Genomic DNA, 27,075 nt, shown 5'->3' on the forward strand with positions numbered 1-27,075 from the left:
TGTATATAATGTATACCCTGTTCATTTATGTAACTGTATTTGTAACCATGTATTATTTGTCATATTAACTATGCCCAGGACATACTTGAAAACAAGAGGTAACTCTCAATGTATTACTTCCTGGTAAAACATTTTATAAATAAATTAATAAAAGTCTCGCAGCTGGAAAACTGGGAGAAAAACAGCACCGGATTTAGACCTAAACCTTTCCCATTAAAATATACTGTTTGTTTAATATGAGGCAGTGTTTTAACACCAGTTTTGCCCATCTTGTTGCAGCCAAATTACTTTGATAAATGTCCCACTATGTGATGTATATTTGATGTAGCATTGGGTATTTTTGTCTTTTGTTGTATACATTTGGCCACGCCCAGTACCACTCCTTTTGACAAAAATATATGTATATATACAGTAAATATGATATGATGTGGTGGGTGCTGGGCTTAAAGCTTGCAGGGATTGTGTATTCAGGACAAGATACAGCCTTTGTTATCGTATTATTGTGATATACTGTATGGACTTGATATTTGTGCTGATTATGCTGTAGCAAGGCTCTTTGGATTTGTTCCATGCCTGGTGTCTAAACCCTAATTATTCCACTACAGCTACAGGTGTAATGAAGATACTTTCATTGCAAGAGAACAGGGATCCTTGGAGGGAAAATTTGATGCTACAAAAGTAATATTTAACCTGAGCGCGAGGTGTGGTATAATGTAACTTAGTTGCTGAAGGATCCATCCACAGGGTGACATGTGGGTTGTCATGATGGGTGGGGGTTGGAAAGTTACTTAAGGAGGGTTAATTAGTGTTTTCAGTTCACCATCTTGAAGAGTATCCCACCCTCTCTCCTTTAAGATGAATGAATATCAGGAAAAAATATAAGAGAAATAGAAAAGAGGAAGGCTGTGATGTGGTCTTGAGGTAGTGGGAGGTTTTAGGATTCTGTTTAGGGTTATCTTGTTAATGTGTGAGTTGGGTGTCACAGTTGGCAGGAAGAGTGTGCCATGGGGTAAGGATTAAGTCAGTCTTGGCTCATGTAGATGAGGTGTGTTTACCTTCTTCTTAGATGTTATAGGCAAGGTTGTGTCATGCCTTTCTTGGCGGCCGTTATGGGAGTTTTTTTATGGGCCATATGGTACCACGAGCAAGCTTCCATACGAGTCTACTACACTAAAGACACCAACCCCAGTTTGGGGCTTGAGGTTTGTATAGTACAGTCACATTGTGTGTGTTTTTTGGAGAGTGCTTATTCACCCACCTTATCCCTGTGTCTTAATACAGTAGGATTGCACTATTATTGTGTTTCTTTTTTCATGTACCAACCGATGGCTTGTGCTCCCTGAGTTTTCCATTATCACTGTCTAAGAGAACCAAGGAGAGAGGTTTATCAAAGGTTGAGACGCCATCATCGAGTTGTGTTTATTTGTATATATATTTTATTCCATTTATTTTTGCTTCCCCACTATTGATGTCTGGCTTACAGATCTGTAATTCCCCAGTTGTGATCTAGCGCCCTTTTTAAATATAGGCACCATGCCTGCTTTACGCCAGTCTTGTCATACTAAGCCTGTGGAAATGCAGTCCTTGAATATTAAATGTAATGGTTTGGCTATTATTGAACTTAACTCCTTATCTCCAATAATTTGCCTGCTCATCTCACACTGAAAGGGTCCTATATTTTCTTTTCTATTTTTTTTGTTATTAAGGTACTTAAAGAACTTTTTAGGGTTGATATTACTTTCTATTGCAATCCTTTTGTCATTTTACATTTTTGCTAATTTGATATATATTTGCTAATATATATATATAAAAACACAAACATAACCGCATCAAAAAACAAAAAGGGTAGATATGATCACAACCCACAAATATACCGAAATACAGGTAAGTGACGGTGCTTTGGGAACTAAAGTATGAAAATGCAGAAAGACAGAGAAATCCCAACACAAGCACTCTGACCATGTAAAGTAATAATAACCAAAACAGTTTATTTTGTCATGGACTGAAGCAACAACGAAAACAAGGTGAAAAATAACATACAATAAAAAAAAGAGAGAGAGAGAGAGAGAGAGAGAGAGAGAGAGAGAGAGAGAGAGAGAGAGAGAGAGAGAGAGAGAGAGAGAGAGAGAGAGAGAGAGAGAGAGAGAGAGAGGTGATCGAAACAGAAGTAAAGTTGTAAGCTGAACATAGAACATACAGAAAAAGCACTCTCTAAACAAGACTTATTGGATATTTCAATTTAGTACTCTAACTCGGGTTGCTAAGGCTAGTTATTGAACTTATTATTAAGTCTCTTACCCGGAGATGCTGCTCTGCTCTGGATGAACTTGGGTGTTGATGTTATCTGTGAGTGTTACGGTATGACATGTCCCAACTCTAAATGTGATTCCACGTGCAATCATCCGGCCTTACAGAGGGATGTGGCTTGCACACTGGGACCTATATTGGGGCTTACCTGATGTCCACACTTCTGCAGTGGCCAAATCACTACCCACTCTCCGCTGCCATCCATTCTGACTGTATCATTTCGAGGGTCCTTCTGCCTTGGAGACGACTTCTATACGGTTTTATACCAAAATGATTATTTAATTATTTATTCTGTACATGCATTCATCACCTTTTTATACCACAAAAAAATGTTAATACTACATTATGAGATTTCACTTTTCTCCTTTTTTTAATTATTGTATTTCCGTGCATAAGCGGCCTCTTTGTTATGTAAAACGTTGGTATGTTAGTATATGGTAGTTAATTCAGTTAACATCTGAGAAACTATTGGAATCAAAAACAAAGAAAATAAAACAACACAAACAATTAGCAACACATTTGTACAACATGATGCTATTAAGGCTTAGACATTGTAATGAAATTCTTAGCATGACTAGATTGCTTAGAGTAGTGTGATCGACCATGGACAAAACTACAGTAAACTCCCATTTTGCTTGAACGCCACAACTTCTGCATTACATTTAGTGGACCTATTCAGTTTTTCCTCATTTTCTACAGCAGATTGCGTTCACTGCTTCAGGAAAGATGTGAATGAAAGTGAAGGTCAAAACTGAGTTTTTGGGAACTCAGTATGGGAGGACGAGCCTTCCTCTATCTCCCAGGCTAACAGAAGGCCCAGTGTAGAGCAGACCACAAGAAACTCATTGTTAATGGCAAGGACTTTTCAATTAAAGTTCAGATTTGCTAGATCCGGCAGGGTGATTTTTGAGCAAATCAATGTGATTGAAAGGTTGTTGTTGCTGTACAGTTAAAAAAAAATAGATTTTCTTCTTTTTCTTAAGTCTATATTCACATAATTGAACTAAATTGACCACATTTCCAAAGTTTGCCCATACGGTATATACCATTTGCTTTCACAAAATATTGGTCTCAAAGAAAAATGTACAGCTGGTGATTCTTGGCAAAGTTTCACATACAGTGTGACCAACCCAGAAGAGTGCCAGCGGTATAGGCATAATCTGGGGGGGCAATAATTTTATCTGGATCTGTTTAACCCACAAATGTTATTCACATATCTACAGAGACACACAGGGTATATGTATCACATGTGGTAAAAAAGACCATTGGCCCAAAAAACCTGTGCCATTTACTCTGCATCACAATCTGTCAATCATGGGGATTTAGTTCAATTTTTCCAGCATTTTTGGAATGTATATAGGAGGGGTTAAGGGAGGAGTGTGTCAGTAAAAAATGATAATGGGATATATAAAAATGTGTGAATTTAACTGGTGCAGTTTTCCATTCTGTTTGCTTATTCGTTTTATTTAGGTGTGACCATACCTTAAGAAGAGAAACACATGTAAACGTAGTAACAAAGGAGGGAGAGGGAGTAGGTGGTATGATAACTTTTATTGGACCGACAAGTAGTTGATATTTTACAAGCTTTCATACCTCTCAGGGTCCATGATCCAAGGTCTTTTAAAATCATGTAAATAATTATAAACGTCCACTTATACCAATATTTGAGTTAAAAAGTTTAGTTTTCTATTATTTCAGCATAAGTTGAACTATCCATAAATTATTCAATTAATATTGTTGTTACTGACAAAAGGAGAACACCTTCTATAACGTCAGTAGCAACAAATCCCTAATTGTTTTGTTCTGTCAGGATCAAATGTTTCATCTCAATTCTTATACCCCAAAACAACATTACAGATGTACAGTATACCCCTTTTCGCATTAGATTAGAACTATTTCCTTTCTATCAGCATCCAGATACATTTCTTTAGGACTTCTCTGATCTCCCGATTTCTCAGGCTATATATTATAGGATTGAATAATGGAGTCACTACTGTGTGCATCAGAGAAAGGACCATGCTTAAGTTCTGTAATTGTCCTCTGGATGGAACCATGTACTTGGCAATTAGTGTCCCATAATACATGCACACAACTTCTAGATGAGAGCTGCAGGTGGAGAAGGCTTTCTGTTTCCCAGTGGTGGAGGGGATCCTGAGAATGGTTAGTGAGATATAAACATATGTTAAAATGATGAACACAAATGGAAAAATAAATACAGGGATGGTAAGAACAAAAGTCCTTATTTAGCCCTTGTTGCTCGAGTTCAAAGCGACCCTGCAATGCGCTCCCTGTGGCGTGCTCGGGCTCCTCATCGCCATGTTGGATATCGGAACTCGGCTCTGGCTGTCTCTGCGTGGGGGGGAAGAACTTCGTTACAGGATTTTGAGCTCTCTTTTGCTTCCCTTCCATTCCCTCAGCTTCAGGTGTTGGGTTGGCAGCTTTTCTGGGTATTTTTTTGTAAGGGGTTTTGCTCTTTCTGTTGGATTTCATAGGAGGGTGCCGGGAGCTCTCTTCCTAGTCAGCCATCCACGGTGACGTCACCGGAAGTGTCCTGCCATATGTTTTTTGAGAATCACACAAGTGTTTTTTCCCTGATGAGAAAAAAGTTTACACATTGGGGCTATAGCCAAAGTAACATTAAACAGGCATATCAAAATGCAAGGAAAGCCCAAGAGAAACTCTCTTACAGGACAAAGAGAGACAATTAGGTTTATTGGGTCCAACAGCTCCTAGTCGACAGACGTTAAGAACATCTTCATTAGACACTGGCACAACCTCTTAGATGAGAATAAATTTAGAGAGGTCTTAAAGCCAAGTCCAACGATGTAAAACAGATGCTCTAAAATTCAGAAGGATTTCTTGGGCCACAGTCATTTCCAAAATCCCATTGTCTGACCTCCAGGAAATTGACTCCCCCAGTGAATAGTGGGCACCTAGAATGTGGGAGCTGTAAAGCATGCAAGTACATTACACCTAGTAAACAATTTGAGAATAGCAATTGTAATAGAACCCATACCTATCCAATGTGCAGCTTTATTAACTTTAAAACTATGAGGGTTATTTACTTGATGACTTGCACAAAACATGTGGGCAAGATGAGCTGCCAATTTCGCAGGCATACTCTTGACCATATCGGCTCTGTGAAGAACAGTTTGAACACCCCCGTATTCCAGACATGTCCGTGAAAGACCTATAGAAAATGTTGATGGGTTACATTTCCAGGGCATTGACCACATATTGTACCCCATAATAAAAGGGTGAGAGAGTGACTGGGGCAGTTAACTATTAAAAAAGGAATCACGGTGGATTTACACCATGAACACCCTGACTCCTAATGGGTTAAATTTGGATTTCCTATACTCTCCCTTCGATTAGTGTTTTTATTTTTCTGCAGACATTACATTGTTTCCTTCCTGAATATAACGGAGTATTAGCTACTCTCTGATTGATAATAGGGGATCTTCAGAATGTATTTAACAAGTGTCTTGCACATGTTTACACTCTATGTTGATTCTTGAACCAATATCTCAATAGCATGAGGATACTCAGCAACAAAGAATCACACACACTTTAGCATAGACTAGACTAATTACCTGGTTTGTGCTGTGTATAATGTACTGAACTGCAGACATTAAAGAACAGCCCATTAATTATATCAGCCCTCTCCAGACCTATCAACATTAAGCGTTTATCAGTCTCCATAGAAACCTGAGGGAATAAAACACTCCTCAGGCTGCAAGAGGATCCCACCCAGATAAATCAGATTGGTGAAACATATGTTGTGTGCGTCTGACGTAACCCACACGTGACGTTTGCTCCATAGCGGGTGTGCACAGAAGGGGCTCTCTGCATCACTAACTGATGTGATACACCAGTATACTACATCAGATAGGTTTGGAAGCCACAATCTACTTTCTGAGAGCTAAGTGGCTACGTGTCAACAATTTAGAAAGAATGATGTGTTTGTTATAGACCTCCTCAATTTTGTTCTTAGTAGCAATTATTTCTGGTTCCATGAAAAACACTTCTATCAGACCAGATGTACATCCATGGGAACAACTTGCGCCCCCACAGACGGTACACCAAATCTTTTTCTAGGTTGGTGGTAGGAATGCATTGTATGCACTGATGACATGGCAATATATACCTCACACATTGAATTATTGGTGAGGTATATTGATGATATTCTGATCCTGTGGAAGGGGACACAAAAACCTCTTCTTGATTTTATAAACACAATTGATAAAAACATCAACCTTAAGGTGACATATAAGATTTACCTCCAAGACACCGTTTTCCTATATCTAAGAATATACCAAGGGACAGATGGTAATACATTCACAAGCATGTATCATAACAAGACGGCAACAAATAGCCTCTTACCTTGATCAGTTCCTAAGAGCGAAAAATAACTGTTTCACACCCTGAATTTGAGGCACAAGCTGCCTTAATAAAATCTCGGTTTTGTAGGAAAAGGCTACAGCAAAAACAGTGTAACAACAGCCTACAAAAGGGCTAAATACACTACAAAAGATGAACTATTGGTCACTAAAAAACCTTCAAACGCAGATTCAAAAATGGTCTGGTTCAAAGCGATGTTTAACAATCAATGGTCTAACATTATCCAGAACAACTGGCATACAGTATCCGACTTGAGAATGATGACCTGGTATACAGTATAGCAATTTTGAGGCTGACACTAAAACCACATGGCTGAGTTCAAGCAAAATAGTAGACAACTTTAGATGTCACAGATGTAGGGCATGTCCTTATATTATACCATCTTAAATTTTCCCCAGCTGGAATGCTGAAAGGAACTATACCATTAGATATTTCATTAATTGTGTCATGTGAAAAGGAAAATCAAGCGCAAATAATATCACAACAGATCAAAGGTAACACAGATGATTTACTATCCTTAATGAGTGCAGCTCCTGACGTAGAATTAAAACAAAATTCAATCAGCAAACGAAGGAGAAACAGGTGCGCAAATCACACCAGGACATGTAAAAGAAAGTAAAAACACAAAATAGTGCAATATTGTCTACTTCAGCAAATTAGCTTCAATGCTGAAAGTTCTATAAAATTTGCACTCACGTGTTTAACGTGAAATGAAAGCGTTGTGGTTATTCAAAGTTACCAACTTATTTCTCCAGACAGGTACTCTAGATCCACATAGAGAGGGGGAAATTCCATATACAAAAGAGGGGAAAAGCAAAATAGTATAATATTGTTTTTAATGTTAAAAACACAAAGTATTCCACTTACATAAGTGCCTTTGTTTGAGAGCATTCAGACCACACTGGGTCATAGGGTCAGACAAAATATTCACAGCAACAGCATCTGCTCCACGGCCGTCACAGCAAGTACTGGGCTGATTAAAGTTATCCTCCACTCTAGATGTCATCAACAAGGGCTCCTTTAGTGGTCACTGATATCACCCAACACGTGTTTCCACTGTAAAGTCTTCCTCAGGGGATAATCTAACATCCCTCTCTGTATCCCTCCCTTAAATAGTGTCCCCGCATTAATTTTCAAAATTTGCAGGGCATCATGACGTCATCACGTCACGTGAAGCATCATGTGACGCGTCGTCATGGAAACATTTGCATATTCATGCCTGTCAATGCTCTGTAAAGCTCCATAGCATACACTGGCGACACACTTTATTCGAGCTTGGCTAGTCCCACGAATTCGGGTATACCCGGGTGTATTGAGGTTTGTGACTGTTTTCTGCCCGAGTGCATTGAGTTATTTTCCAAGCAGGGATTGAAGCATTTTATTCCCACTGGCTGCAATACTGCACAGTATATATATATATACTGCATTACAATTCATGAATTTATGCCATCTGGTAGACACGCGAAGCATTGCAGCCTATTAAATCCTAATCATTATCATTTAACAGATCAGCCGCCCATCAGCCAGGCATGAACCCAGGCTGGGAAGGCAAATGCAACGGGGCTTGTCAGAGGTGAGGAGTGGCGCATTCCAGGTATCTGCCAGGTACATACCGGGTATTTGCTCGAATAAAGTGTGTCGGTGCAGTATTTGCCAACCATTCTCCTATAGTAGGTCTATCAGTCCACCATCTTGTGGTTGGACTCTTCAATGCATCAAACTTTATTGAGCACAAACAAAAACGAACCCCCAAATGCAAGCCCCTGAGATTTAAGCAACACAAGGTAATGGGTTAAGATAGCAGAACGCCACTAATGACGTCATTTAGTACAGTACAATAACAAAGTACCCTTGTACTATTGTAAACAATTATATCATATAAAAAGATGTGGTTTATACTTCCACTACACACATATATTAATATATAAATGGCTATCACTGTAACAGACATGATGCCATATAGAAATATTACAGTACTTATACAATGAAAAAGACATAGCAAAAAACATGAAAGGCATAATTTAAATAAAATACCATATACATTTATTTAACCATTCATGCTTTAACATCAGTGAATATAATATATTATACATGCAATGATGCCAAACAGGAATGGATTACAAACAAAAACAAATTAACCCTTGCTACATTTTAGCTGTTGATGAATCCAAGGCGTAATAGTCTAAAAATAAAAATATAATAATTAATTACATAGAATATAAAAGAGTCAAGGTTAAATGACATATTTCCGGAATTATTAAAGAGTAAAGGTACATCCCAAAAATTAGGTCAGGAACGCATTTACAGTATGTCAAATTCGACATTTAAGCCTCTTGGCTGTAGCGTTCTTAACCTATGAATCCAGGAGGATTCTCTCCTTGATAGAGACTGAATTCTATTTCCACCCCTCCAGTGGGCTGATGTTTGTTCAATCCCCATATACTTCAGTCCAGAGGGATCTGAATTGTGACACTTTTTAAAATGAAGAGACACATTATGCGTTTCAAGCCCAATTGTAATATTACTGTACATATGTGTTCCAAGATTCTAACCCTTAATGGGCGGATAGTTCTTCCTACATACTGATAATTACAGAGACAAGTCAAGAGATACACTACATATGTGCTTTTACAGTTGACGAATCCCTTCATTTTAATAATGTCATTAGTATTAGTAGAAATAAAGGTCTCCGATTTCTCAACCCCAAATCTGCAGGCCTTACATTTATCGCATTTAAACAATCCCTTTGGTTTTCCAGGTAACCATGTTGTACTATTATTACACACACTTTTTCTCAGTGCACTTGGAGCTATGTTGTCTTTCAGGTTCCTTGCCTTTGTAAAGACCACCTGAGGATAGGAACTATACCATTAGATATTTCATTAATTGTGTCATGACAGGTGTTATATACCTATCAACCTACATTTGTGGAAAACGGTATGTGGGGAATACATATCGTTAAAATACTAGGACAATCCTTGAGCACATTGACACAATTAGAAATAAAATCTATACTCCTATCTCAAGACATATCAATGAACAACATGGAGGCAATGCAATGATTCTTAAATTTATTGGAATCGACATAGTACGTCAGAATCCACAATAAGGAGACTGGGAAATTTCAATATGAACAACCGTTTGTGGATGATAGTGATGACAAACTGGCATTAGATAATTGTATTGTATGTATATTTAAATGGTCAATTCTGAAACCATATTTCACAAATCAAATATGATCAATAATATTGTATATACAATATACAGTATATATATATATATATATATATAACTACTAAACACAACTTAAATTAGGAATGATGGGGTGTATTAACCAAAAGTACGAAAACAAAGAACTTAAAGGTGCAAATATTTAACTACAGACATGAACATAAAGCAGTGTAGACAATAATTAAAGAGGAAAGGAGGTAATGGCAGAAGTGTAGGTAGTGGATGTACTGTTCAGAATAGACATATCAATGGGTTGTAAGGGGCGAATTCAGAAGTTAACCTTCAATAATGTGTAAATGGACAAAATAAGTGGATCATATGAGAATCAATTTCAAAGTTTCTGCCATTGATTATCCTCGGGTGGAATAGTGTCAAAATAACATAACTTTCCTAAAAGCTGACCTGATCTCCTGATTCCTCAGGCTGTATATTATTGGGTTGAGCAATGGGGTCACCACAGTGTAGAGCAGGGATAGGGCTTTGTTAACTTTTAATGAGTGTCCTCTAGATGGTGTCATATATAGGGAGATCAAGGTTCCATAGAATATGGAAACCAATGTTAGGTGGGAGCTGCATGTAGAAAAGGCTTTTTGTCTCCCAGTGGAAGAGTGAATTCTGAGGATGGCGAGGATGATATAAATGTAGGTTGCAGTAATGAACACAAATGGTAGGAGAATTACCGGAGTTGATAGCACAAAAACGGTGCTTTCCACAAAGGAGCTGTCTGAGCAAGAAAGTTCCAGGATTGGAGCAAGATCACAGAAAAAATGGTCAATTACATTTGAATTACAGAACTGCAATGTATCTATCAGAATAACTGTAATTAGTGATATCATGAAGCTAATGAACCAGGACCAGACAACCAGGTGTAGACGAAGCTTGAGGTCCATAATAGAGGTGTAATATAATGGGTTACAGATGGCCAAATATCGGTCATAGGACATCACTGTCAGAAGAAGACACTCTGCAGTTTCTGAGACAGCAAAGAAGTACAATTGGGTGATGCAACTAGTGAAAGATATAGTGCTACCATCCTTCAGTATGACCTGTAACATATTAGGGGCGATATTTGTGGTCAGCAATATATCACATAAGGAGAGATGTTTGAGAAAGAAGTACATTGGAGAGGACAGGTGATGACTTGAGGAGACCAGAGCAATGATCAAGATATTTCCACTCAATGTCATGATGTAGACATGCAAAAAAATAAAGAATAGAATAATGTTCAGGTTGTGACGTTTCTCAAACCCCAGAAGCAGGAACTCTGTGAAATTCATCTGGTTTCCCTTCTGCATGTCTCAATGTTAGTATCAAAGAATTCACAGAACTTAGTCGGTCTCACGTCCTGCATTAAACTCAAGAGAGAAAAAGGAAAATTAGAGGTGTGCTAAACTGTCCAAAATGTATTAGCAACATTTAAAGTTTTTTTTCCCTCCAAATACTTTTTTTTGCAAAAATTTTCACCGAGGTCTCAAAGGGCTCAAAATGAATCAATTTTGCAAAAAAATATCGCCAGACACTAAGCAGATTCCACAACCCACTGACTGATTTTAATAATCCAATCCATGGATTGGATTCTTAAAATCCGTCTGCGGATTGTGTAAACCATGGATGGTGCTAACAGACTGCTCTCCTGTCTAATATATATTGGGCACTTGCGTTTTCTGGCAGATATATAAATACGTGAATATTACTTACCTAAGGTCTGTACAGCTGCTGATTAACTTCTGGAACTAGAGAGACATTGAGCCAGTCATAAACAGACTGCCCCTCTGTCCTGTCACGCAGTGATACACCAACAGGGACGGCTTTTAAATACCTGTCTGCAGGAATAACCTAACTGAGGGCTGCTAAGACACTCAATTAGTCATTACCTGATTAAATATACTGCACAGTTATGTCCATGGGCTAATAGATAGCGGTGTACATTACTCACCAGTAGTCCAAAGAATTGAACTAGAGAGACACTATGCAAACAGACTGCTCCTCTATCCAATCCACGCAGAAGTTTATAACCCCCAAAAGATCTTGGGGTGCTGTGAACATACTCTGAACAGGTTGTCTCACCACTAAGACAGATATATAGAGACTTATGTTCTATTGCATACAAGCACTTACACTGTATCTGATTTTAGACGCATTAAAGAAAAGTCTACCTTGCACTTACCCGACCCATGTGACACATACTCTATAGGAGCACCTGTGAAGCTACACACCCTTTATAAATTCGCTAAGTTTATTAGGCACTAATGTTCTGTTAGTTAGGTTTGCGATCCATTTTATATTATTGAGTACTTCTCACAATAAAGTTACGTTTTTAAATCCTTATCATACTTCACCGTTTCCGTTGAGTTTTTACCCTGGCTATATATCATATGTATACCACTTGGTCCCCTATTAAGGTTTAGCTACTTTTTGGAGTGCTCTCATGATAGGGGATTCTTTTCTCTGGTATATTTCTGTTATTTCCCCTGATAGCAGAACCCACCTGTAGGGCTACCTTTCCTCTGCCTCCTCCACCCTCCCTGTCCCCACTTTTGCCCTAAGTTTACTAACCCCAAGGAGGCTAAGACCAAGCAGAAAGCTTGGTATGATCAAAATGCCCGTAGCAGATCATTCAACCTAGGACAGCAGGTACTTGTTCTAAAGCCCACTCGGCAGAACAAATTAATGGCTGCCTGGTCTGGACCATACACGGTTCTCAGAAAGATGAATGAGTACAACTATATTGTACAGTTAGATGGTGAGACAGGAAGAACTAGGACGTATCACATCAACATGTTAAAGGAGTATTTTGCACTGAGTGTGGCATCAGTGCTGACTATCTGTAGCCCACCGATTGGGGATACGGGACCCGAGTAATGCTCTGCTGACCTCCTAGGGGAGACTAGGAAGGGGGGCACCGTAGAGCAGGTTGAGATAGGGTCCGAGCTCAGAGAGCGGCAGAGTGTAGAGGTGAGAGCTATGCTAGATCAGTATAGGGTTCTGTTCACGGACCAGCTGGGCAAAACACATATCACAGATCAGCCAGTGCTCACCAAGCATGCCTATCGAGTATCAGCAGAGGTGAAGGGCAGAATAGAGAGGGAGGTAGAGGAGATGCAGGCCCTAGGGGTAATTTTACTTTCCCAGAGCCCTTGAGCTTGTCCGGTAGTCCTAGTATCTAAGAAGGACAGGACCACCCACTTCTGTGTGGACTGCCGGCAGCTCAATGCAGGGACGGTGTCAGATGCTTATCCCATGCCCCGCATGGATGAGCTATTAGATGAGCTCGCAGGGGAAAAGTATCGGACAACCATGGACCTTAGCAAGGTGTATTGGCAGATCCCTCTGACCCAGGAGGCTAGGGAGAAGTCAGCATTCATTACTCCAAGTGGCCTCTATAAATTTCTATGGATGCCATTTGGGATGAAGAATGCCCCGGCTACCTTCCAATGCCTGGTCAATAGGTTACTGGAAGGGATGCAGGGTTTCACAAGGGCATACCTGGATGACATCGCAGTGTTTAGCGGGACGTGGGACAATCACCTAGTTCATGTAGCAGTGGTGCTGAAAAGAATTAGGGAGGCAGGGCTCACATTGAAACCCACCAAGTGTTTAGTATGTATGCCAGAAGTTATGTATCTAGGGCACAGGGTGGGCGGAGGGCACCTCAAACCTGAACAAGCTAAGGTTGAGGCTATAGTGCAGTAGCCAGTCCCCAAACCCAAGAAGCAGGTTATGGCTTTTTTAGGCACCGCTGGCTAGTATAGGAAGTTTGTCCCACAGTACAGCGCCGTGGCTAAACCCTTGACTGACTTGACACAGAAGTGACTCCTAGTTCTGGTAGCCTGGACTTCTGCTTGTGAAACATCGTTTCAGGCACTCAAGACAGCGCTAGGAAGCGCACACATCCTTGCAGCCCCTGACTATTCAAAAATATTTTTGGTGCAGACTGATGCCTCTGATTACAGTATCGGTGCTGAACTCAGTCAAGTGGGGGCGGAGGGGGGAGAGCATCCTGCGGTGAACCTGAGCAGAACGTTATTGCCCAGGGAAGTGGCTTATGCCACCATTGAAAAAGAATGTTTGGCCATTGTATGGGTTCTGAGGAATCTGCTGCCCAATTTGTATGGCAGGACATTCACGGTGATCACTGATCACAACCCCTTGTGTTGGTTGCAGAAGGTGCCTGGGGAAAATGGCAACCTTCTTCGCTGGTGTCTTCCCTGCAAGAATTTGACTTTACCATCAAGCACAAAAAAGGCAGTGAGCATTGCAATGCAGAAGGACTATCACACCAGGACAGTCCCAGTGAACCAATATCCTCAAGACGGGACAGGCCAGTTAAACCGCCGGACGAGGCAGTTGTAACACAGCCTGGCATTTGTGTAGGGGAGGTGTGACAGTGAAGGGTTTAACTAGGCTCATCAATAATGGTCAAGCCCACTTGGTTAACCCTGACCCATGTGTTAGGGTCTTAGAGTGTCAGCTCTGGGACCCAGATGTCGAAAATGTATAACTGCAACTGTATATCAATTTTGCAACATTAAAAATGTATGTGTCTTTTGCCTTTACTGGGGTGCTGATCTGGAGATTTCTAGGCTGTAAGTTTCAGGGTGGGTTTGTCAGAGGAAGTCTTTACAGAATGTGGCTATATATCGGGGTTACAAAGTTATGGGATATCCCAAAAGTTGTATCTGGGAATCGAGTGAGATTCTCGGATACAGACAAGCACATTACTCCGCCAAACTCTAACTCTGAAAGCATTATTGCGACTCACCGCCAGGATCCCTGCTGCAGCATCTTCCAGACAAGGTAAATGGGTATGAGGGGGTTAAACTATATCTGTGGCTATACAAGGTTTCCCTAGTATAACAGGGGTTCATCAGCATAGCGGAGATACCCAGATGTATACCCAGGTACCCTGAACCTAGTGTAGGGGTTCAGGGGCTGCTCCAGCTAGGTTATAAAGCTGAGCAGGTTTTACAGTGTTTAAAAGTTTAAAAGTATTTTTCTCATGGGTACCAAGAATGAGGCTAGTGAATGTAGGATATTTGTACACTCACTCCATCCCTGGCACCAGAATAAGGACGCATAACTTTTAGCACACCAAATACAATATATTATATTAACTGGGTATAGTTTAATAGGTATATATATTTTGTTAACCTGCATATGAACTGAGGGATTTTCTAAGTCCGGGATTCCGGCCAGCTCAGTGTGACGGTGAAGAGGTAACCAGACCAATAATAAAGGTATTATGCCCGGCTGGTTGCCCCTAAACCCTGTTGGGGATTAAGGTCAACATAATGTTATGTTGAAATTAATGCCATGTTTTCCCTGTTTATCACGTGTGATGTCCCCTGGGTCATACTGTGGAAATGGAGTGTCAGTTCTGCAGCTCAGAACCTAGCTGCAGTCCTGTTAATATATACTGTATGTGTAGAATGTGCCCGCTAAGCAAGGGTGGCTCCTAGGGCTGTACAAAGAGTTAATTGAATAAGCGTGCCTATGGTGAGCGGCAACATTGAAGCCCTGAATTACTTCCTAAACCGCAAACCCTCCGGGAAAGCCTTAACCACAAACTCAAGTGGAGAAGTGGCTTGCGGTCTAGTTGAAGTGGCGGAGTGCAAAAATGCATCCTGAGGTCTCGTTAACCAATGAAGGTCAATTGAAGTGCTTCTGCGGTTATTGATCCCGACAAGCAGTGCTACATTGTATGCCGGCTTCTGATCGCAGAACGATTATAAATCAAACCGCAAACCACATCACAGAGCCTATTCAATTAAGGGGCTAACTTGCGTTAGGAGGGAGCTACTGTAGCACTCTAATTTTTGAAATACAGATAGCTAAGGACTGGTCATACACATACATGTTGTTTTAATACCACCCCCTCATATAGAAATCACATATACAAATAAACCTTGTTTTAGGTATTTTAAAATATAAAGACAGGAACCCTTACCCTATCAGCCTGGCAGTTAAAACATTAACATGCGCATATGTTTGGGATAAATGAGCTGAGGGATTTCCAACTCCATACTTCAAAGGGCACCCTGCTGCGCTGGTGCCCCAATGTCTAGAGAAGTCCGGTGTTGAAAGCCTCAGAGACCCTAAAGTGTTAGGGCGGGCGGGATACAGTAAAGTACCCTGTACCGGTGTGAAGTATGGGCTATTATCAAATGGTAGCCGACACCCAGACTTACTGTCGCCAGGTAAGAAGTTGGGTCCCGTATGCTAAGCAGCATAGGTGCCAAGTTAGCGCATGCTCTTAGCAGACCGGAAAGCCACCTCTGCCAGGTTTTTGAGCTACTGGCAAGTCTGGGATAGGCGAGAAAAGTTATTCCCCCAGGGGGATTGGCTGTACAGGTTAAGGATAGGAGTCTTAAGCCTATAAGAATGCCTGCAGCCCGGTCTTAGATTCAGCTAAGAAACATCTTAAGTGTCAAGCAAGGTCTGTTCCAGTGTCAGCGGAGTTCTGGAGTGTGAGGGGTTAAAACATCGTAACAAAGAATTGCACCCCTCTTCTAGAATTCATTTGAGCTAAGGATTCCCGAACGAATCCTGTAAGGACTTAACAAAAAGTTTTCCTTCGGCGGAGTTACAGGGGCTGCATTCCGCACCCCTAGCCAAAGAATGTCGCACGGCTCTATTTGCACACCATCCCGCTCCCATGCAGTGGTGCCTAGAGACTTTGTTTTCGAGTTATTCGTTCCGTGGACATTATATTTAGTTTCCCCATCCCAATAAGTGTATATTAAGTGTCATTGTGAAGAATTGTGTGTTTGTCTTAAAAGGAAATAAATTACAATTTATTTTACCCTCCTTGTTGTGCTCAATCCAGAATCCCGGTATTAATGTGTTAATAAGACTTGGTCTCCCATGACACCCAGATGGTGACCAAGCTTGGTGCCTCTCTGTCTGTGTGGAATCTGTACTTGAAAGCCTCAGGGATACCAAGGTGTTAGAACAGGAGGAGTACTACAGTTATACCTCAGTATCCACGTCCTGGACTAACACAAGGCTATCTGGCGACCATTTGCCCAACCCCAGACTCTGTGGAGCCTGGACAGCGGGTGGGCTCAGTATACAAAGAGGCAGAGGTGCCAGGTTGGTGCATGCCCCTTTGGCAGACTGAAAAAAGATTCCCTCCCGGCTTTACAACCCAGCAAATTGGTGATTGGCTAGCGGGGAAATTGCCACGCTCTGAGACCTGTAGAGGTCTTGTAATGGAAGTCAGAAACCCATAAGAATACTTGCAGCTAATCAGGAGGGCAGATTCCAAGCGCCAAACCAACAGCGGCAAATTCAAAGATGCTCAGAACTGAATAGACACGAGCCGGCTTCAAATTTTTTTAAGGCAGAAAAGTGTCTAAGTCCTACTTTTTATAACGTAGTGGTCGCGGTCGGCATTGCATACCGAGATCAGTTCCAGGACTTTTGCGAGTAACTACCGGTCATGGGAAAATGCTCTTAAAAGGTCATCTGAAGGAATTTCGTTCCGGAAACGGATTTATTTTTAGCCCCATTCCCAGTAAGTGTGTTGAACTTGTATTTTGTAACATTGTGTGTTTGTCTGCAATAAGAAATAAATAAACATTTATTTTACCATCTTGTTTTGCTCAATCAATGATCCCGGTTATAAAAATGTGTTAAGAAACCTGGTCTCCCGTGACACATATCTTACACCCACCCTGAATGAAAGAGCCATTAATGTAATCGCAGATCTTCCACAGCACCTTGACCAAGATTACGAGACTATCAAAGCTGTATTGCTGCACAGTTTCAACATCACCCCTGAAATCCATAGGCTAAAGTTCAGAGCCCTTCAGCACAATGGTCCCAGCAGTTATTCTGAGCTGGTGTGGCGTCTGACATCTTTGTGCAAGCAGTGGATTGGAGGGCTGGAAGTTGAAAGCTTTGAATGGCTTTTGGAGCAATTTTGAACCCTGTGCTCACCTGAATTGAGAAAGTGGTTTAAGGACCGAGATCCTAAGTCCACCACAGAGGCTGGCAAGCATGCAGATGCAAGTACTAAGAAGAGTGATAGTGCGCAACTAATAACGTGATATAATGATAAAATGCACAATTGTGAATACAAAGTGTAATAAACAATAGTGATGACCTTGTTGGTGTAAGTGCACAAATAGTGCATCTGCAGCCTTTCTTGGGGGGTGGCTCGACACCCCTGGGACTAGAGAAACAGAGAAAAGACAAGGCGCACAACGCACATAGTGAAATACAGTTTAAAAAGTTAATTTTACTAGAAGATAATAAGTTCTGCGTACATCAAAGTGTATAAAATCAAGCATTTGATAAGTGGGGTTACCACACAGGGGAACAGCTGGACTCGTCAGGCTTCATCCACTATCAGGAGAGGAACCGGAGACCAACGATCATCCGACCAGGTAGGGGGGCCCTCTGGATCCGTGGAGGGCACTCACTCCGTTCCTGGATGCTGAGATGTTAAATCCGCAGTGTGGATATGCACAAAAGTCCCAAGAACAAGTGCAGTCGTCTCTGCTGCTGCCTTCCACTGCTACACGCCGACAGCACGCCGTTACGCCTCGTGGGACGCCCGCTGATGACGTCACTGGTTGCTCTTTCAGTGCAGAGCCCAAGGCAATGTCTACAGTGTCCACAGTATTAGCGCAAAGCGCCGCACGGCATCCAGGGAGGCACAGGATGAATCAGGCAGGGATGACTGATAACAAGGGACAGGGAGGGGTGGATAAAAGATAATAAAATATAGTTAAGAAATTAGCTGAAACACACTCCAACGCGTTTCGTAACACACAAGAAGTACCCATAAGTACCCACCTATGGTGCAGCAGTTAAAGTCAATGCACTACCGCTCCACACATATATATACACAAAGGTCACAACATGTAGCAACCGCATGGTGTAACACTTGCAAACATAGAGACTCTTAAATTCATAAGTACCCCCTCTCAGGGCAGCGCAGCATAATGTCTGCACGAAAAGCTAGGAAGCAGTACACTTAGCTCAATGTCAGATGTATCGGCAGGTACATAATGCCGCCCAGAGGAGTGGGGAGAGCAGGAGACTACAACAGCAGGGCAGCAGAGGTATAGCTCGAGCAGCTGGAATCGCCGGAACGCTGGAACGCATGTCAATAGCGTACGTCCTGTAGGGTGACGTCACGCCGTGTGATCACCTGACGCACGTTTCGCGCGGGTTCACGCTTTCTCAAAGGTGAGTGCACGTTGTAAGCATGCGCAATTTATAGCAGATGGTAGTCATGGCAGACATAGGGAAATTTAACCCCTGTGCTGCCGTATATGTACCCTCACCCCAGAGAGCCCTAGTTACGTCCCTACACCGTAAATCCACTGCCACCAACAGCCTCCTCAGAGCTGGCAGTCACCACCCTAAACACCAAATTAGGGGAATCCCCCAATGGGGTCCACGGTTGGTTCCCATGAGAAAAATGCCTTTCACGGGAGAACAGCACTTTTAACACCTTAATACCCGGATCCTTTGATTGAGCAAAGCGAAGCGGTAAAATAAATTGTGATTTATTTACAGAATGAACACACACAGTTTACAAAGAACACTTGAAATACACTTACTGGGATGGGGTAAAATGAAATCTTCTATTCCCGGAATGAAATCTTTAAAATAGAGTCTTTAGGCACAATTTCCCAGGAGTGGGAGTTGTGCGCAAACAGAGCCGAAAGCAGTCTTTGGACAGTGGCGCTGCTCGCAACCAATGTTTCTCCTCCGAAGCTGCCTTCTTCATTATACCGCCGTAGAATTGGTTCTGGATTCCTTAGTTCTAACAAACTCTTGACTTGGGTTACAATGTTATAAAATTTAAAATCCAGCTTAGATTAATCTTTCACTGCATGATGAATTTCACTCCCGATCAGCTGCAGGGATTCTTATACAGAAAAAATCCCTATCTGTAACCTCTGCAGCCAATCTCTGTAGTGGGAATAATATTCCTACCTATCCCAGAGTTGCCCATACTTGGCAAAAACTATTTAAAACACCACTAAAAAACACATCTTACTAAATAAAAAAAATAAAAAAATTGCACAAACTTTTCTAAACAAACAAGCAAATTACACTTAAAATACATTTAAAAAAAGCATTTGTAAAAACAACCATTGATTGTCCCTGTATGTGAGTATGTATGTATTTATATCCATAGAGACATACATAAATACAGTGGCAATGAATGAGCATCCAAAAATAATTTAATCACAATAAATAATAATCAAATACCTGTAAAAGAAAAATAACATACATTCCATATTTTTACTTACTTTTAGATGTCTTCATCCTCCGAATCCCGGGGACACCACATGCTCTCGAACCAATCCACGAACAGGAACCAGGTAAAAAAAAAAAAAATCCCAAATCTTTATCTTCTTTCTTTTTCTTCTTCTGTAAATTTGTAATCCAATTTGTCACTTTCTTGGGTCTTCTAGGGGTTGGTGAAGGGGGTATTAGCCCCAAGGATGGGTGTTTAGGTCTACCGGGTGGGTAGTGGGAGGGGTTAACCCCTTCATTACCTTAGCGGTATTAACCGCTAAGGTAATGAAAGGGTTAAGTCCACCCGCAACCCCATCGCAAGGCCTAAACACCCTCCAAGGGCCAAATACCACCTTCCACCACCCCTGCTACCCTCAATAAGCCTGGCACGGGTATTTAACCCCTTCATTGCCTTAGCGGTTAGCCGCTAAAGTAATGAAGCTGCTTGAATGTAATTGTTAATAATATTGTGCGGTAGCAGGGGGTCTCCTGAGCTGAACTGCTTTTATTTCAGCATCGGGGACCCCCTGCTCCCGGAGTTAGAGGACAAGATATTTTTAATCACCCAGTAACGTCACACGGACCCTTTAAAAATGGCGGCGACACTGGCGTCCGATGCCCCATAGATGAGCAGGGGGTCTTTGGAGCTGAACCACATTGGTTTCAGGTCCGGGGACCCCTGCTTCTCGAGAGACAGGCCCCGTTATGGGGTGCCAGTATCCCTGTGCAGTATTTCAATCCCCCAGTCAAGTGATCGGGACATTTCCATGCATATGAGATACCGGCACCCAATAACGGGGCCTGTATCTCAAGAAGCAGAGGGTCCCCGGACGTGAAAGATAGATCTCGCCAGGTGAGCCCTTATCGGCAGGCAGGTCCTATCATCGCCAGCAACTCGCCATGTTTAGAAATGTTGCTCTCACTGATATTCGAGCCTTTCTGCATACCGTGAGAGCAACTCGGCAAAAACATGGCGAGTTCAAAACCCTGTCTATACTGTAATGTCTATCGAGATTTACTGCATAGGCCCCTAAATTGTGTAAGGTAGTAGAATCACAGCCGGAAGTCATTTGCCTCAAGAAGGACTTGGAGAGATTTGAAACTTGGTTAGGTAAATGGCAGATGATATTGAATACATATAAATGTAAGATTATTCATTTGGGAAACAAGAATAAACAGGCAATTTGAAAATGAAATGAGGATAAATTAGGAGAATCCTTGATGGAGAAGGATTTAGGAGTGCTTGTAGACAGCAGGCTTAGCAATAGTGCTCAATGTCATGCAGGAGCTGCAAAGGCAAACAAGATCTTATCTTGAATTAAACAAAAATAGATGGAAGAGAAGTAAACATAATTATGACCCTTTATAAAGCATTAGTAAGACCACACCTTGAATATGGAGTATAATGTTGTCACCACTCCTTAGAAAATATATTTTGGAACGTAATAAAGTGCAGAGAAGAGAGGCTAGCTAAATTATAGTTGTTTGCATTAGAAAATAAGTGAACTTAAAGTGATTTGTTACCGGCGCTAACCACACCCAATCTGTGATAAAATAGTGCACAAAATTAAAATTCAAAATAAAATGTGTCAAGGTGATCACTGATCAAATTCTCAACCTTCCAGGAATGTGTACAGATTCCTTTCAATAGTAGCTTGTCCGGGATGGGAAGGGAGCGAAGATAGCAGGGATACACCATGAAAAAGAAAAAATAAATGCATACAATAGTGTAATAAGTTCTTTTCAATCTGGATAAAACATGTATGTCTTGGCTCTATAGCAATGCCTACTTACAGCAGGTCAAAAGGTAAAAAGCATTGATCTACACAGCAGGTAGAAAGGTGTCAGGATCTTCAGGAACAACAGCCCAGGTTTACAGCATAAGAAATCAGCACCTCAGCTCAGACGTCAGTAGATGTGAGTGGATCAGAGACATTCAAAAGAAAGGCAGACCATAGTGTCGATCGTGCATAAAATTTATATAAACAAACAACAAATTTTAGGAATTGTACTCACATTGTGTACATAATCATAGTTCACATAAGGCTTTACTTGAGGGAAATGGAGTGCTGGTTCAGTGTGGAGCAGCTCACCGGGGATCTTCTCCTTAGACTCACAACAGACCGGGTGGGAGATGGCGTCTGACGTCACATCCGCTGTTGGGGTGACGGCATCCGGTCTTGGAGGCAAACGGTGGGGGAACTCAGCAACTCTGAAGCCTTCAGTAGAAAGAGCAGCTGCAGCAATGAAAGTGGCTCTACGCGTTTCGTCGTACTAGACAACTTCCTCATTGCTCCTGAGGAAGTTGTCTAGTACGACGAAACGCGTAGAGCCACTTTCATTGCTGCAGCTGCTCTTTCTACTGAAGGCTTCAGAGTTGCTGAGTTCCCCCACCGTTTGCCTCCAAGACCGGATGCCGTCACCCCAACAGCGGATGTGACGTCAGACGCCATCTCCCACCCGGTCTGTTGTGAGTCTAAGGAGAAGATCCCCGGTGAGCTGCTCCACACTGAACCAGCACTCCATTTCCCTCAAGTAAAGCCTTATGTGAACTATGATTATGTACACAATGTGAGTACAATTCCTAAAATTTGTTGTTTGTTTATATAAATTTTATGCACGATCGACACTATGGTCTGCCTTTCTTTTGCATGTCTCTGATCCACTCACATCTACTGACGTCTGAGCTGAGGTGCTGATTTCTTATGCTGTAAACCTGGGCTGTTGTTCCTGAAGATCCTGACACCTTTCTACCTGCTGTGTAGATCAATGCTTTTTACCTTTTGACCTGCTGTAAGTAGGCATTGCTATAGAGCCAAGACATACATGTTTTATCTAGATTGAAAAGAACTTATTACACTATTGTATGCATTTATTTTTTATTTTTCATGGTGTATCCCTGCTATCTTCGCTCCCTTCCCATCCCGGACAAGCTGCATTAGAAAATAGGCATCTAGGAGGGGATATGATAACTATATACAAATATATATTTGGGGACAATACAAGAAGCTTTCAAAATAACTATTCATCCCAAGGGTAGTACAAATGACACAGGGTCATACTTTGAGATTGGAGGAAAGGAGATTTCACCAGCAACAAAGGAAAGGGTTCTTTACAGTAAGGGTAGTTAAAATCATGGAGACTGTGATTGCAGGTATAATAGATATGTTCAAAAAAGGTTGGACATCTTTTTAGAAAGGAAAGGTATACAGGGATATACCAAATAACTAAACTTGGGAAGGATGTTAATCCAATATATGGATTCAGGAAGGAATTTATTTTTTCCCTTATGAGATAAGTAATAATCCCAGAAGAACAGGGCATTACTGGCCAATAATGCCCTGTTCTGAGGGGATTATTACTATTATAGGCGGAATGTAGGCTTTTTTCATAAATAATAGACACTTTTGTATAGTTATATAGATTTTGTTATTAAAATAAAATGGTAAATACATTAAACCACCTGTATATACGCTTATACTGCAGCTATCTATATCCACACACTGCCGCCCTCTCTGTGTACACACACACACACACACACACACACACACACACACACACACACACACACACACACACACACACACACACACACACACACACACACACACACACACACACACACACACACACACACACACTCTGCTGCTGCTGCTGCTGCTAAACACACATACAATACAACAGCACACCACACACACACACACACACACACAAACTGCGGCTACACACAAACTCTGCTGCTGCTAAACACACATACAACACAACAGCACAGCACACCTCACACACACTGCTGCTGCTACACCGATAAACACTGCTGCTGACACACACACACATTGCAGCTCTACACACACACACAGCAGCTCAACACACAACAAAGCAGCTCAAAACACATCACAGCACCTCTAAACACACAGCAGCTCTACACACAATACAGCAGCTCTACATACGACACAGCAGCTCTACATACAACACAGCAGCTCTACACACACACAAACTGCTGCTACATACACACACAATAGCACAGCACACCACACCACACACCTGCTAAACCGATAAACACTTATTTTTTTTAAATTTTTCATAAAAAAGATACATTTTTGTAGTCATATTGATATTTATCAGCATGATCGTCTGCATTCTTTTGCTTTTACTGCAAGTTTATTAAAAGGAAATTGTACATACACGCAGCCCCCTCTATACACACACACACACACAAACACACACACTCACACGCACACACTGCAACCCTCCCTCTATATACACAAACACACTCTGCAGTCCCCCCTACACACTGTGCAGCCCCTCTCCTCTACACCCACAAAACATAATGCAGCCCTCCTCCACCCTCTACACTCACAAAACACACACAGCAGCACCCCCTCTACACTCACAAACACAGAAACACACTGCAGACACACACACATACACACACACACACACACACACACACACCAAAACACACTCTGCAGCCCTCCTCCACCATCTACACACACACACACACACACACACACACACACACACACACACACACACACACACACACACACACACACACACACACACACAACAAAGCAGACTGCTGCCCCCTCTACATCCATAAAACACACACCGAAGCCCCCCTCTTCACCCACTGCAGAGCCCATGTAAACCCACACACTGCAGACACACACACACACACACACACAAAAAACACTCTGCACCCCTCCTCCACCAAACAAAACACACACACTGATGACACACAATTGGCAGCCCCCCTCTACATCCACAAAACACACACTGCAGACTCACGCAAACCAACAGACTCTGCCAGCTCTACATCCACAAAACACACACTGCATACACACACACACACAAAAACCCCTGCACCCCTCCCCCACCCACAATACACACACTGCAGTCCACCCCCCCCCCTCTGCACCTACAAAACACGCACAAATCAACAAAACAGACTCTGCCACCTCTACATCCACAAAACACACACCAGCAGCCCCCTCCCTACACCCACTGCAGCCCCCTGTAAACCCACACACTGCAGACACACACACCAACAAAACACTCCGCACCCCTCCTCCACCAACAAAACACACACTGAAGACACACACATTGCAGCCCCCCTCCCCTCTGCACCAACAAAACACACACAGCAGAAACACACCAAGAAGACTCTGCTGCCTCCTCTACACCCACAAAACACACACCAACAGAAAACACACACTAATAAAACACTCTGCTGGCCCCCTTTAAACCCACAAAACACACAACAGACACATAAACCTTTCCCCTCACTCTCCTGTGCTGAGCTCTCTGAGGCAGGGAGGGGGAGGAGTCAGTGCCTTGCTGGTGCCTTCTGTCCAATCACCTCCCCTGTCTAAGAGCAAATTTCACTCTTTATGAATGAAAACTGAAAGCTGATTGACTGAAAAACTTGGCAGGGTGCCAAAATTCCGTGCCATTACTGATTGGATAATGCCCGGAATTTTAACCAATCAAAGAGCAGGGAATTCAATAATGCTCGGAATTTACCAGCTTTAGCCTATAATAGATGATATTTCACTGGGGTTTTTTTTTCTGCCTTTCCCTGGATCAAAATACTGTAAGTACAAATATAGGATAAAGTATCTGTCATCTAAGTTTAGCATAGGTTGAACATGATTGATATACAGTTTGTATCTCAAGAACCCAGGGGTCCTTTCCTATAAAATAAATGAGGGGTAAAAACATATAAAAAAACTAGCAGCCGGGAACAAAGTTATCTCCTCGTTTATACAGAAGGAAAATTGTCTTTTTCTACTTACCACAAGTTATTCCGAATCCTGTTTTTAAATGTAGAGAATGCACCAGTTTTCAGAGGCAGCCGACATCATTCTGATACAAGACACATGTCCAGCACGTGTCACCTCCTCGCTAGAGCGTGGAAAGCTGGAAGGTAATGCCACAGTATTAGAGTCCTGTCTGTGTGAGAAGCATTGCAGTCACACAGTGAAGATCACGTCTGTAACACAGCACAGAGATCAGGACTTATACACAGTCTGGAGAGGAGTCCACGAGGACCAATTGGGTAGAGAATTCCCCTATGTGCAATAACACGCAGAACAAAACATCAGATGTCACATGGGTATTAACCATTTGCTGCACACTTTGCTCTTCAGCTGCACAATATGTTTGTTTGGATTAGCTTCTGTGCTGCAAGATAAGAACATGGAAACTCCCAATACCAAGTAATAACAAGAGTAAAATACTGTGTGTACGGTATATATACAGGTCTGCCGATGAGTATTCTAAAACTTGCCTTGGGAAATCTGGGGCAATCACCAACAAGACCCAGGTACATGCTGGTTACATGCTGCAACATTTCAGTGACATTTCTGCAGAGACTAATGGCCCATCTGATTAACACAGCAGGGGATCCTGGCAGTCCCATTCAAACTGAATGGGACTGCCAGGGACCCCCACTGTTAATCTGATGGGCCATTAGTCTGTCTGCAGAAATGTCACTGAAATGTTGCAGCATGTACCCAGAATGTACCTGGGTCTTGTTGGTGATTGCCCCAGATTTGTTTTAGAATACTCGTCGGCACTACAGTATAATTAGGATGTAGTGGTTAGAACTGCCTATGAATCTATGTGTCAGTGTTGCCTCTGCACAACTCCCTTAATCTTGCTGCTGCTGCTGCTGCTGCTGCTGCTGCTGCTGCTGCTGCTGCTGCTGCTGCTGCTGCTGCTGCTGCTGCTGCTGCTGCTACACATAGATTGTGAGCTTGGGTCCTGAAACATGTGATCTTTACACAACTGATACATGGTTACGGTGCTGGCAGATCCATGGTATTCTGATGCTGGAAAATCCATGATACTATGGTGCTGGGAAGTCCATGA

At 42.0% G+C, this 27,075-nt stretch overlaps 1 protein-coding gene across 3 annotated transcripts; it reads right to left on the minus strand.

Moving 5' to 3' along the window:
* Nucleotides 1-5,664: 5,664 nt before the first annotated feature.
* On the minus strand, nucleotides 5,665-26,237 carry LOC142470690 (olfactory receptor 11L1-like). 3 transcript variants are annotated; one of them, XM_075577312.1, is made up of 3 exons: nucleotides 25,998-26,237; nucleotides 11,876-12,008; nucleotides 5,665-11,284 (listed from the first exon to the last, which is right to left on the minus strand). In XM_075577312.1, the coding sequence occupies exon 3, from the start codon at nucleotides 11,232-11,234 to the stop codon at nucleotides 10,311-10,313; it is 924 nt and encodes a 307-aa protein (XP_075433427.1). In that variant the 5' UTR covers nucleotides 11,235-11,284; nucleotides 11,876-12,008; nucleotides 25,998-26,237; the 3' UTR covers nucleotides 5,665-10,310. The 3 variants fall into 3 exon arrangements, with proteins under 3 accessions (XP_075433427.1, XP_075433428.1, XP_075433426.1); XM_075577313.1 differs by lacking the exon at nucleotides 11,876-12,008 and having other exon boundaries at nucleotides 5,665-11,294; XM_075577311.1 differs by having other exon boundaries at nucleotides 5,665-12,008.
* Nucleotides 26,238-27,075: the final 838 nt, after the last annotated feature.

Source organism: Ascaphus truei, chromosome 20, assembly GCF_040206685.1.
Source record: "Ascaphus truei isolate aAscTru1 chromosome 20, aAscTru1.hap1, whole genome shotgun sequence".
Classification (NCBI taxonomy): Eukaryota; Metazoa; Chordata; class Amphibia; order Anura; family Ascaphidae; genus Ascaphus; species Ascaphus truei.